The sequence below is a fragment of the Suillus plorans genome (genome assembly GCF_016647745.1).
Source record: "Suillus plorans strain S12 chromosome Unknown HD556scaffold_64, whole genome shotgun sequence".
Taxonomy (NCBI): domain Eukaryota; kingdom Fungi; phylum Basidiomycota; class Agaricomycetes; order Boletales; family Suillaceae; genus Suillus; species Suillus plorans.
This window is the reverse complement of record NW_024537448.1, coordinates 21,297-33,304: the sequence shown is the minus strand read 5'-3', so window position 1 is coordinate 33,304 and position 12,008 is coordinate 21,297. Positions and strand designations below refer to the sequence as shown.

At 46.2% G+C, this 12,008-nt stretch overlaps 5 protein-coding genes across 5 annotated transcripts; 2 read left to right on the top strand and 3 right to left on the bottom strand.

The window, feature by feature from the left end:
• Nucleotides 1-88: 88 nt before the first annotated feature.
• HD556DRAFT_1311742 (ribosomal protein S12/S23-domain-containing protein) lies at nucleotides 89-1,027 on the top strand (the record flags this gene model as incomplete). The annotated part of the gene is made up of 5 exons (XM_041300570.1): nucleotides 89-215; nucleotides 439-503; nucleotides 562-753; nucleotides 803-958; nucleotides 1,010-1,027. The coding sequence occupies 5 exons, from the start codon at nucleotides 89-91 to the stop codon at nucleotides 1,025-1,027; spliced, it is 558 nt and encodes a 185-aa protein (XP_041155983.1).
• A 20-nt stretch (nucleotides 1,028-1,047) lies between these two features.
• On the bottom strand, nucleotides 1,048-2,930 carry HD556DRAFT_836666 (phosphatidate cytidylyltransferase). Its single transcript, XM_041311788.1, has 6 exons — nucleotides 2,705-2,930; nucleotides 2,425-2,651; nucleotides 2,194-2,375; nucleotides 1,793-2,144; nucleotides 1,552-1,742; nucleotides 1,048-1,501 (listed from the first exon to the last, which is right to left on the bottom strand). Exons 1-6 carry the CDS (start codon nucleotides 2,721-2,723, stop codon nucleotides 1,327-1,329), a joined length of 1,146 nt encoding a protein of 381 aa, XP_041155982.1. The 5' UTR covers nucleotides 2,724-2,930; the 3' UTR covers nucleotides 1,048-1,326.
• Nucleotides 2,931-3,588: 658 nt separating this feature from the next.
• On the bottom strand, nucleotides 3,589-7,084 carry HD556DRAFT_1401153 (DNA topoisomerase I). Its single transcript, XM_041303826.1, has 11 exons — nucleotides 6,736-7,084; nucleotides 6,014-6,683; nucleotides 5,817-5,959; nucleotides 5,511-5,768; nucleotides 5,223-5,453; nucleotides 4,838-5,173; nucleotides 4,542-4,784; nucleotides 4,061-4,494; nucleotides 3,987-4,010; nucleotides 3,859-3,932; nucleotides 3,589-3,802 (listed from the first exon to the last, which is right to left on the bottom strand). Exons 1-11 carry the CDS (start codon nucleotides 6,889-6,891, stop codon nucleotides 3,762-3,764), a joined length of 2,610 nt encoding a protein of 869 aa, XP_041155981.1. The 5' UTR covers nucleotides 6,892-7,084; the 3' UTR covers nucleotides 3,589-3,761.
• Nucleotides 7,085-7,098: 14 nt separating this feature from the next.
• HD556DRAFT_836568 (NADH-ubiquinone oxidoreductase B12 subunit family-domain-containing protein) lies at nucleotides 7,099-7,548 on the top strand. Its single transcript, XM_041311787.1, has 2 exons — nucleotides 7,099-7,416; nucleotides 7,472-7,548. Exon 1 carries the CDS (start codon nucleotides 7,176-7,178, stop codon nucleotides 7,395-7,397), a length of 222 nt encoding a protein of 73 aa, XP_041155980.1. The 5' UTR covers nucleotides 7,099-7,175; the 3' UTR covers nucleotides 7,398-7,416; nucleotides 7,472-7,548.
• A 519-nt stretch (nucleotides 7,549-8,067) lies between these two features.
• HD556DRAFT_836549 (cytochrome P450) lies at nucleotides 8,068-10,725 on the bottom strand. Its single transcript, XM_041311786.1, has 13 exons — nucleotides 10,264-10,725; nucleotides 10,082-10,211; nucleotides 9,844-10,032; nucleotides 9,643-9,794; nucleotides 9,474-9,589; nucleotides 9,280-9,409; nucleotides 9,210-9,223; nucleotides 8,969-9,158; nucleotides 8,865-8,918; nucleotides 8,791-8,815; nucleotides 8,602-8,738; nucleotides 8,408-8,540; nucleotides 8,068-8,353 (listed from the first exon to the last, which is right to left on the bottom strand). The coding sequence occupies exons 1-13, from the start codon at nucleotides 10,463-10,465 to the stop codon at nucleotides 8,269-8,271; spliced, it is 1,557 nt and encodes a 518-aa protein (XP_041155979.1). The 5' UTR covers nucleotides 10,466-10,725; the 3' UTR covers nucleotides 8,068-8,268.
• Nucleotides 10,726-12,008: the final 1,283 nt, after the last annotated feature.

The window sequence follows — 12,008 nt, the reverse complement described above, 5'->3', positions numbered from 1 at the left end:
ACGTAACTCGTGGTTACACGACAATGTCAAGAAGAGCATAGGTATTATTACGCAGAGTAGACTCTTCCATGTGCCCAAGCCTGAGAAGATGGCGTCCGAGTCGAGACTGTTGGCACGGTGCACACTGCGAGGGAGCTTGTCTTCAACAATTAAAATTACTGTACAAGAGAGATCCAATGGTCACGGAAGGAAGATGACCAAGTCGTTCCTGACAGGTGTGCGTTCGCAAAATCCCGAGAGCCTCGACCACGTGATTATGAGCCATGCTGTGGCTGATAAACTGTAACAGTTATAATTAAGGTTTCGGGATGATGCCGAGCTGAGCCCAGCACAAGTGGAAAGTTATCCTCGCCGTCCTCGTCGACTTCAAGAATGGGCTGTATGTCGCTCTCGTTATGATCACCAGTGGAATAACTATGTACTAATGGACTCTACCAGCCAACAAACCTCGTGGACTTCAAGCCGCTCGCAAGCTTCGCAATGACCGCCGTGTCAACCGATGGGTTCGTGCTCGCAATCTCTTGAACATCACATATCTAGACTGCGTGCTTCTCTCAATAGGCGGATAAGGCGTATAAGAAGCGCGCCCTCGGTAACGTTTACAAAACCTCTCCTACTGGAGGATCATCACACGCAAAGGGCATCGTCCTCGAGAAAGTCGGTGTTGAGGCCAAACAACCCAACTCTGCCATCCGTAAATGTGTTCGTGTACAACTTATCAAGAATGGCAAAAAGGTCACGGCTTTCGTGCCTGTATGTGCTTTCATAGTTACTTGTCGCATTAACTAAGACATTGATACAGAATGACGGTTGCTTGAACTTCGTCGATGAGAACGATGAAGTTCTCATCTCTGGTTTCGGTCGTAGTGGCAAGGCCAAAGGTGATATTCCTGGTGTGCGTTTCAAAGTAGTGAAGGTCTCAGGAGTCGGTCTTCTCGCTTTGTGGAAAGAGAAGAAGGTCAGTTTAATCAGATTTATACTGCTATCATTGTACTCATCTTCTTTGCAGGAAAAGCCCCGGTCATAAGCATCATTGTCTTGTCCCTGTCATTTCATGTTATCGCATTACCTATGATTATGCCTGTGCCGCACATGCCGCACGCCAATAAAAAGCCAGAATCACCATGTCATAGGATTACGCCGCACGATTTTCCTGTCTCGTAACCTACCAAGATACAGCGTTCAAGGCGTCGTCATCATTCGTCTAATATCCAAATGCATGTGCATGTCATTTCAAAAACGTCATCACAGGAAATTGTGAATTAAAGTGTGTTAATCGTAAGGAATCTTGTCCGGTCATAAATGGGCGCATCAAGTCATGCCAGCTCATACTATCATGATGCCTTGTCCTTCCATGTACTTCTTCAGGTCCTTCACCAACTCCACCTGATCGTTAACGCTAAGCCCGCTAACGATCATCTGCAAGATAGAACCCACGCTGACGTGGTGTTCTCGAATAAGACTGCTATAATAGACGTAGGTGAACACGCCCATGAGGAATCTAGAAATGATGAGTGTCTTGATAAAATGCATTCGGGATTTAGAACTAACTGGCAGTCCATGCGATCGGTCATCCCTCCATGACCAGGGATGCTGTGGCCAAAATCCTTTATGTTGAAGGCACGCTTGAAACCAGATGCGAAAAAACCTCCAAACGGTGCCACCAGTGATGCGAAAACTGCAAAGACCAGGAGATGTAGTTGGTATGGTGCATAGGGAATCACGGTCACTGATTTTCCGAGCTAATGGTGACTCTGAGTAGTTACGCAATATAACTTTGACTTGCACTCACCAGCCGTGAAAGAAATACCCTGAGAGGCGACCAGATTTGCCACACCTTCCAGACAAATACTGGGTTGGGAGTACACTGAACATTACTCCAGGCGGAGACTCCGAGATCATGCACAGGGCAGATCATGTAGTTAAAGCGCATAAAGTACGAGCCCCAGAATACACTGAACAGGAGGGTACTCCAGAAAGCACCCACAAACCCTTCGACAGTTTTCTTCGGCGAGAGCTTGATCAAAGGTGTACGCCCGACGGTCATGCCCCATACATATGCAAAAATATCATTGCAAATGACCAACGAGGCGGGAACCCAGAACCATATCATACCCTCGAGGATGTTGTTAACGATGAAGTGACTGTAAGATTCCCTTTAGGTTAGAGTCTGAAAGCGGACGAGATCCATACCCAGAGACAACGATCAGCAACAGACTCATGTGAACCCAGCAAAAGAGGCCAAATTGTTGCTTGAGGAATCCACGTCTGAGAGACATTACGAAACCAACGAAGCCGATGGTATAGAGCGTAAAGCTGATAATTCTGTGATTGGTAGCGAAAGGAAGTAGTTGACCGTCCGAGAATATGACATGCTGATCCTCAATTCAGTATATAGTAATTACAACCAAGATTATCCCGCACCTTGAAGTAGTAGATGATACTCTCCCCGTATAGAAAATAGTTAGTGACGGCAAAGAAGTACCAATTTAGAGTCTTGCTCCACGGGTCTTTCTCTCTCTTATTTTCAGCCTCGCCAGAATCCGGAGCATGGCTTGTGAGTGAAAATAGAGCAGTGACTTCGCGGTAGACAATCGTTTGACACAGCATGGCAAGCATGATCATATAAACATGACCCATGAGTAACAAAGCTATGCAATAGTCAGATACAAACATAACTTTCTATTGGAAGTAGAATGCATACCAACGAAAACTCCGATCATAATGAACGTCCATAATGTTCGCGTTAAGATGCTTTGTCGTGTCTTCGTGCGTTCGACTTCTTGCGGGTCATGTTTGCTTTTGAATGCCTGTTCGACGTCAGGTTTTGAGACAGACTGTCCTTCACCACCTAGCAACTTGGTCGGTAGATGCAGTGTAGAGTTGTCTGAGTATTCCGTCAATTCCACTTATAAACACTAGACAGAAGTCAAGATGCATACTTTCCGTGACATTCACGTGTTGTATATCGCCGTTAATAACAGGCCCCGGAAGTGATGGCTCCGATACCTCCGGCTCCGGCTCGGGCGCTGGTTCTTGTGGTGGCTCTGCGGTGGGCTTTGGCTCGGGAGCGGTATATGTTGTAGGTAGAGGATGAACATCTACCGCTCCATCGGCCATACGCGCAATGGACTCTTCCAGAGAGGGTGTATGTCTAGGTGAACTATTTGCGGTACCTGTTTTTGAGGAGGCTTTGAGTTGTTTTCGCCTTTCGGTGCGAGCTTGTTTTTGAGCCTTCTTTATTTGAGATTTCGACGGCTTCGTATGCTCGGTGCTAGATAGCCCAATGAGCAAGCTACGTAAGCGCGAGGTCACGAACGTCTGCGAAGACGAACCTAGTCACCTGTGTCTGCGACGTTTCTTCCTGTTGCTGTTCATCCTCGGAGTCTTCAACGTCCTCGACGGTGAGAGCGTCGAAGGCAGATCTAGAAACAAATGGCGGGTTCGCTGTTGTGCCAGAGGACCTACTCATGGTAACAGACAAGGTAGCAGTTAAGGTTTGATGCGTGCAGTTTTGGTGCAGTTTAAATTCTGCTCACTTCAAGTTCAAATGCAACACGTGCCACAATGCGTCACGCTGAACCAAACATCGCTATGACACATTTCTTCTATGAATGCAATTATTATGGTATGTACATGATGAACCTCCCATAAGCAGGGGGGCAAGGTTAAACCTAGATCGAATCTCTAGGGAATAATGATAGCAGTCTAAAAACCCTTCGTAAAGCCAAATACACTGAAGTCTAGCCATAAAACATGGACTAGAATTTCCAGGCATCGTCGACTTCCATGGCCCAGGGAACTGAAATCAGCGTCGTCAGTATAAGTTGCTATGAAATACTCTCCACGTGAGCTCACATTTAGCGAGAAGTGTCTTTGAGAAGATCTTTTCGATCGGAACGTTGTGGGCACTGCACCATGCAGCTGTTATCCTAGATGTCAAAATGAGTCGCTGTCAATGACGTATGACAGAGCTTGAAACTCACCGAGGGTCCAGGTAATTAATTTTACTAGAGGAGACACAGTGAGAACGTGTTACTTGAGTGTGAGCACGACATACCTTGTACCAAGAGCGACCTCTTTGCCGGCCTCCCGATCGTCCATCTGAAGCTTGAAGGTCTTTATCTTCTCGTTTAATTTCTGGACAGCTTCCTCAATCTTCTCGGGAGCACGATCCCTCTTAAGTTTGGCTTTCCCTGTACCGCGTTCCTCTGCAACCCTCTTGTATTCGGCTTCAGCGGCCTCAACCTTCTCCTGCAGGACTGAGTCAGGTTGAGGTTTATTGCCCTCCTGAACAAGCTTCTCGTTATCCTTGGCAAATTTCTTCTCCGCCTTCTCTATTTCTTTATTCTTAAGGGACTTTTCGTGGTCCTCTATCCAGTCGTCATCTAAATCGGATTCGTCATCGGCGTACTGCTTCTGTTTCTTGAATCTGGGATCCATATTGAAGAGAACATGACGAAGCTTCATCCGATCATACTTCAAGGAACGGAGCTATTGGCGCTGTCAGTCACAGATCGCATCATGGGGAACAAACGAACCCTATCACGCATCTTGCCCATCGATTGTTCGTGAGTCTTCGGTGCGCTACGTTGATGGTTACAAAGGATGGCCACCATACGATTTGCATGATTATATGCATTCAGCTTCTCCTGGATAGTGGCATCCGCTGGCGTTCCTTCGTCCAACTGTTGTTGAAACGTGATGGATGCATTGTAAGTACGAAAAACCTTTGCAGTCAGTCCTTTCATATATGATGCCAAATGCTTATTCAGGAGCGATGTCTAGGAAAGAACTGTCAGCAGAATGTTCAATATTTTGAATGGTGTTGTGTCACATTGACGCGGTCAAAGAGGTTGTCACTATCCTCTTTGTTGTCCTTGAATAGCTTGATATTCTTGAAAACCTGGGGATCCACGGAGACTCGATTGTAGTACCGGATCGAGTCCTTACCCAGGAAATCAAAGATGAGGAAATCCGGTGCTTCTAACGTGACGTGTTCGCACCGCAGAGAGCAGCAGCCCACGGTGTCGGCTTCATCCTCACCTTTTTCATTTCCAGCTCGGAGAGCAAGCTTGTCAATGAAGTACATTGCCGTCGCACGCTGCCTGTCTGCCATAACCTTGCTGCGTAGATCAGCAGAGTAATCTTTGCGAATACGATCCACGTGGTTCTGGAGGAATGTCAGTTGATGGAGCATCAGAGTCAGCAGTTGATTGCACCTTCAATTCACGGGCTTTCTCGAACTTTTGCATGTCGCTCTGCCCTTTGAGGGAGCTGCCTGCAGCTAGGAAGACGTATTTGTAATTGCCGTTGACATTCTCGACCCAGTTGGCTAGCCAGGTGACAGTTTGGTCATGGACTATAGCTTTCCATTGTCCAGGCATATTAGGTACAGGGATAGGCGTTCCTTCACCAATATTGATGGTGATATCGTCCGGACGTACACGGAACTACCATGGAGTGAGCAAATCTTGGTTTTGTTCTAGATCCAAGTGCTATGTGCCCACCTTCAACGCGCCCTTCTTTGGATGATCGCCCCGACCCCTGAACAGACCAGGAGGTTCAACCCTGAAGTTGCCAACCTTTTCCTTGCGACCGTCAAGGAGACAGGTGACATATTTCTCTTCGAATAGGTCTTTCTGCTTCTTGAGCTCTTTCTTCTCTGCGGTGCTGAGAGCCTTCTTTTTGGCTTTCTCTGCTTCAAAGTGTTCGAACATGGGCCGAAAATCGCAATCTTCAAATTTTGTGATCTTGATTTTATTGCGCTGGTTCATAGTTAAGCAAGGCAGAGGCACGCGAAGTATGATACTTACAGGAGGGTAGTCCTGAAGCACTTTCAACCAGTCGTCGAAGAAGTTTTTGTTGAACGTGGCATCTTGAGCGTGCTCAGTTTCCAACATAGCTGCATAAAAACCGGCCACTTCTTCGGACTCTGATGGTAGATCTACTTCTTTACCTACAATGCAATCAACAGACTTGTCACGGTGGAATGAATAAGGCAACCACGTACCCTTATACCTCATTTTCACATTCGAGGGTAAGGATTCGTATGGTGGAGGAAAGATGACACCATTATGCTCTAGCGTTTGCCACTTTACTTCACCATCGTTATTCTGCTGAGCCTCCCACCACCTGTAAACTTCCTCCTCGTCTTCTCCTTCATCTTTAACTTTGCCCTTCTTCTTGGGCTGGGGAGTCGCTGATCCGTCTGCTCCATCCTTGACCTTCTTCGAAGTAACTCTCTTTTTCGTAGGCTTAGATTTTCCATTGTCCTCCACATCCGCATCAGTCTCTTCCTTGACCTTGGACTTTCGTTTCCTCGATACCTTCTCTTTCTTCACAGGTGTGAGTTCCTCGCCTTCAGAAGCGGGAGGTTCGGAAGCGTCAGGGTCTTCGCGTTTCAGCTTCTTCTGTGGGGGTCCTTTCTTGGTGGGAGCACGTTGCTTCTTAGCAGTGGTAGAACTACGTTTGTTATCGCTCTCCGCTTTGACTGCTTTATGCCCGTTTACTGTAGAAGCTTTCGATGTCCCCGGCATCGGTATAGTAGAAGATTGCTTCACCGGAGAAGAAGCAAGAGGGGTATCGTCATCTTCACTGGACGAATCAAGTGCAGCAGCTCTCTTGCGCCGTAAAGACTTTGTTGGAGTTACAGGTTCTGATTTTGGAACCGTAACTTGGGACTACGCAAAACAGTCAACGATGCACGCAGTACACGGACAGGGGTACACGAACTAAAGGCATGTCTTCGTCCTCGCTCATGGGAGAATCACTAGCTTCCTCTTTAGCGTATACATTCGCGCCGCCTCTACCTGTGTTGGCCTTGCCATCGTTTTGGAAGTCGCCAAGTGGTCGGTCGTCATCTGAAGACATATAGGCATCGCTAGACATTATTTGAAGCGATAATTTGATACGAATAGTAGACAAAATGTCTATGCAGCAATACAGAGAATAAGAAGGCAAGAAGAACAGTGGAAATGAAGGACAGGAAGGCCTCTCCCGCGCTGTGGCAGCTGTTAATTTTTCCGAAGTCTTGATGGACCGGCCCTAAGCCTAAAAATCACATGATCACCTGGACTCGGAACCACAGCTGAACAAGCCGAAAACAAGCGGTTTCCTAGTTTCTACATCCAAGTAAGTATAGTTGATCATATCATTCAATAACATTTTGACCTATGGTTAACTTCATCTGCGGTTCAGTCATGTCCAATCTACCTTTGTTTCGTGACCCATGGGCGAAGAGGGAAGCGTGGCGGAAACACCCTGTGTTCACGAACCGTGCTATGTTTTCTAGCATGTTTCCAGGGCTTGGCATCGCACTAGTAGCATTTACTGCGTATGTGGTTGTTGATAATTTCTACTCCAAAGCGCAGCCAGGGGCACAGCAGAAGCACTAAGTTGGTTCGGGTGATGTTGGTAAGTGACAGCAGTAAGTTGTCTGTTTGTGCATTAACGTTTAACTCCCAGATAGAAATGATTTACTGGTGCTCCTTGCATCCTATCAGCTAGTTGAGTCCGTGCTCGGTCGCATAACATTTACCACATTGCACACAAAACGTCGCATCTTCGTGCCATTGCCACGCAGCGGGGTTGATCTGCCAATTCGTGCATTCTGCTCCCCTGTCAGACTTACTCCTCTAAGCAATGGCAATAGCTACTCTTACGCAAACTACTGTTCCAAAAGAAATCAGGTTGAGCGTTGACCTTGAGCACTCGAGCTATTTGCGTTGCCGATTGTACTTTCCTAAGCACCGGTGCCACTTTTCTTTCGGTCTCTCCTCAAATGCATCGCGCACATGCCTTGATTATACAAGCATTTTTGCTGTTCCTCGACGTATTTTGAGGGCTTCCTGCTGCCTGGTGAAAATGGTATCCTCACGCTCGATAATACTTGATTCGTTGGGTTTAAACATTGCGTTATCGCATCCTCTATTCCCCGTCTCTGTGGTAGCCCCTCAAGTAGGAGCAGGTCGTTCGTGACCACCTTACCCAACGCGTTTGCTCTTGGACAGCGCCACAGCTGCTGCTTGATGAGTGAATTTCAGAACAAATCGCTTGATTCGACAGTATTCAGAACCAAATCACAAACTAATTCATTGGAACTATGACTGGACTTTGTAACATAAATAAAATAGTACAACATGATTTCCCTGAAAATAGAAAACCAGGGAATTACTGAAAATTACATCGATTTCCGGGGGGAGGTTTTCCCTGATGTAGAGCATAGAAAAGGTCGATAAAGCTTGAAGGTCTTCCGCCATATACATATTACTCTCCCATTCGTAAAGCATCCACAAGTCCTGGATGGACATGAGAACGTGGCAAAATGCTGCAGGCAAAGACCGTAACGGAACTAAAGCAGTGAAATATTAGTGACGGGATGGAATGACACGAGAAAAACAAGTACTGAGTAAGTCCCGTCGTAAATTGGGGGGCGAATTCGATCACTTTACCCTGGTCATCTTTAGCGGGCGAAAACTCCACTGTGGCCAACATGGTAACAATAGCCGACCACACTGAGGCATCAGCAGCATACCGGCCTGATCAAAAAATGTATTAGCTCATGCCATGCAACACGGCAATGAAAAAGAATCAGCTGACCTGGACATCTACGTCGGCCTAAGCCAAAAATATAGTCAGCCGGGTCATCGTCCGTCAGCGCACCATCGGCGTTCATGAACCTCTCTGGTATAAACGTAGATGCATCGGGGTACCGTTTTGCATCCCGTGAAATGCTCCTGCCAAAATAACGTCAGGATGATCTCAAAACCTGGAGAGAATGTATCTGACCATATGTTGTACATGACAGTCATTCCTGATGTATGATGTTACCGATGATTTCTCATTAGACGAAAACAGCGGACCTTTTGGAATGAAGTGGCCCTCATATATATCATCACTTGAGGTGGCACGTGGCACTATAATATCATCTTCAGTGCAGGCTTGATCCTTCAGCGAGGAAGATTACCGAGGGGTACGACAGGCTGCCATCGCAAAGTCTCCCGTATAACTGATTCAACATATGGTAGTGACGCTCTGTCTTCGAAGGTAGGTAAGCGATCCCTCCCAACCACTGAATCGATCTCCGCTTGTGCACGTTTTTGAACATATGGGTAAGATACCATGGCGAGAGCAAAAGCCATCAAGACTGAAGTAGTCTGTAAAGAACTTCAGCAGTTGACAGTGTGGTTCGGACATCTGCCACTAACCGTTTCGTATGAACCTGAATAGATATGTATCAAAGAACGGTATATCATCCCTTGTAAAAAGATAACAAACCTGCAATAGCACTAGTAGCTGCTTTCTTCAAGGCACCCTCAAACGATGGTCTGGATGTCTGATCTTGCTTCTCCATTCGTTGAAGATTTTCTGCTACCATCGAAAACTGACCAAAGACCAAGTTTTCGGCCTTGACGATCATGCAATCAATGGCTAGGAAAGAACTAATATTTTCAAAAACGAAAGATGCCCACCATATGCTGCTGCGTATATTGAAATGGCACCTCCACCATTTCAGTCATGTGATTAGTCGACGCTTGAGCCTCGCGTTTGATCGAGGATCCCAAGCACCAGTCAGGTAACTTCAGCACTGCACCAGAGTACAGAATGTCAGCTATTTTCATGAGAAAGAGATGAGCTCACAGAAGGGAAAGGTTTTGAGCAAGATCGCTCTCTCTGTGGTTACCACCGGAAGGCCAAGAGCTAGTGCATTTTCTGCGATTCGAACCAGAGGATCATCATGAGGGCTAGTTTGGTAGCCGTATGTCACTGACATCGCAACTGATGACGAGAATCTATGAACAGGTTAATACTCATTCGATGTTTACAAACACATCAACTGACGTTGCGAAGTGAGAATGATACTGTTGAGGGTCATCAATTAGGTTGACGATCATCTCACGAGCCCGCTGGATCTGCATTGGACGAAACTTGAGTGCAGAGTTAGGACGGAAAGTTTGGTGGAAGAGTCGTCGGCAAAGACGCCATTCATCACCATAGCCTGTGAATGCAAAAATAACCGACCAACCAAATCTGCCTGTACTCCATAATGATTGAATGGAATAAAGGTAGAAGAACGTACGGATCGAGTGTGGCTATGGTTGGTTTATCGGAGTAAATGCGAGAACGCTTGTCCATCAAGGCTTCTGCAACGTGCTGAGAATTGATCACCACGATTTCCTGGCCTAGAAGTTGCACGAAAACCAAGTCTCCTGATACAATGATTTGTACAACGTATGCATCGTCTAGATTCTGACCACGTACCATAAGTAGTAGCCCATTTGGCATAAGTCAACCAAGGCTCCTTGGTGTCAACAGACAAGATGTTTCCTAACAGTGGGAGTGGCACTGGGCCAGGGGGAAGTTTTTTCTGTCTGTTCCTAATGAATCGCTCGAGGGATGTGATAGCAACGAAGGAAGCAGACAAGACGGCGAGGTTAACAATTGCATCAACTGAAGGAAACATGGTTAGAACGGTGTGTGAATTGATCCAAAGGCAAAACAAATCTAATGAGTTATAACTGCATGGGGAGCCGATTATCACGCTCTCTACCTGACATGCTGGAGGAGTTGAAAAGAATAAATTCAATAATAAGTAAAGTTGGACTTAGTATACATATGGGCATTAACCCTGTGAAGCCGGAATACTATGGCCCTAATCAGAAAATGCGAAAGCGCTCACAACACAAAAGGTTCCTGTGGATATGCTTTGGAGTTAGCTCACTTCAGCGTCCGAAAATACTTGTTTGTTGTTAAGTTAGATGCCACACCGCTTTAGAGACATCCAGTGAACCGGTGAACAAATAGATTAGCATCGTCTCCGCAGGGAGATGCCAAATCCCTTTTCGGTTCGAAAATGGGTACCTCGGTGAGTGTGTTAGGTTCTCGATGTGCTCAGCGATAAGTGCCTTGTTATACATCAATCTGAAGCGGAGATTTTACATACAAGTATTTTTTTTGGTCTGGTATCCGGGATCACAGGAGAGTCACGGCGTTTTACGTGCTATCGCTATGCTGCGCGTTCTGATCGTCAATTGATGAGCAGACTCTGCTAAAAAATTGTCGAGCGGGGGACACAAAATGCTAGTACTAGAAAAAACATGAATCGGTTTCTGGGAGGAACTTGTTGTACGAGTTATGTACCTGGTAGAAAACAACTTGAATATGTCTCCTGACTGTTGGCATTTTCGTAAGAACGGGAAAGATAACATCTCAGTACTTCTCGAAAAGGAACCGAAATGCTCGATCTTTACTATGCAATCTCATCATAAGATATATATAGCTATCCTCTATGACTGGTCTGACCGATCATGATCATGATCTGTATTTAGTATCAATATCAATTATCTCTGTGACAACAACGAAACTGACCGCATTTTAAAAAATATTCATTGTCCTTTGGGGCTACTAGTATATCGGACATGCTAAGCCCTTTTCGCGGAGGGCTTACTCCGACCTAACTACCGCATGTATGTATGGAATCTGATGTGCTGTAAATACATACACCGTCAGCAAAATGCCGGGCAAAGGTCAACACTAATCTCCTACGATGTGGTGAGGTGTGTGGGTCAATAAATTGATGTTTGGAAATTTTCGCATCGTGACGACACATGTTTGACGAGGCGTCTCTCATAGTTAGAAAGGCAATGTTAATGAGCGAATAGAAGCAGAGCAAGAGATTGCGCAGGTACAAAGCATCACTAGGGCGCAATTGCAAGGAAGTCAGCAAATAACAAGCTATTCCTTATTTGAAAATTTTGGCTACTTGGTGAGTGGTGATTGTGGTCTTGACACGTACCTGTGAATCCAGCATCGTTCTGCACGGAGATGTTATTTTTAAACGGCTGAAAAGAATTCCTCGGTGAATGGGCTTAGGGTCTCGATATGCTAGGCCTAGTCTGAAGCTTCCTCCGCTGGCTATCCCCGACCGTAAATCACCCTACCGGTGGGTCACGGTTATCATATGCAGCTGGCCGGTCATCAGACACGGTTGCAGTCGTGCGACGGAA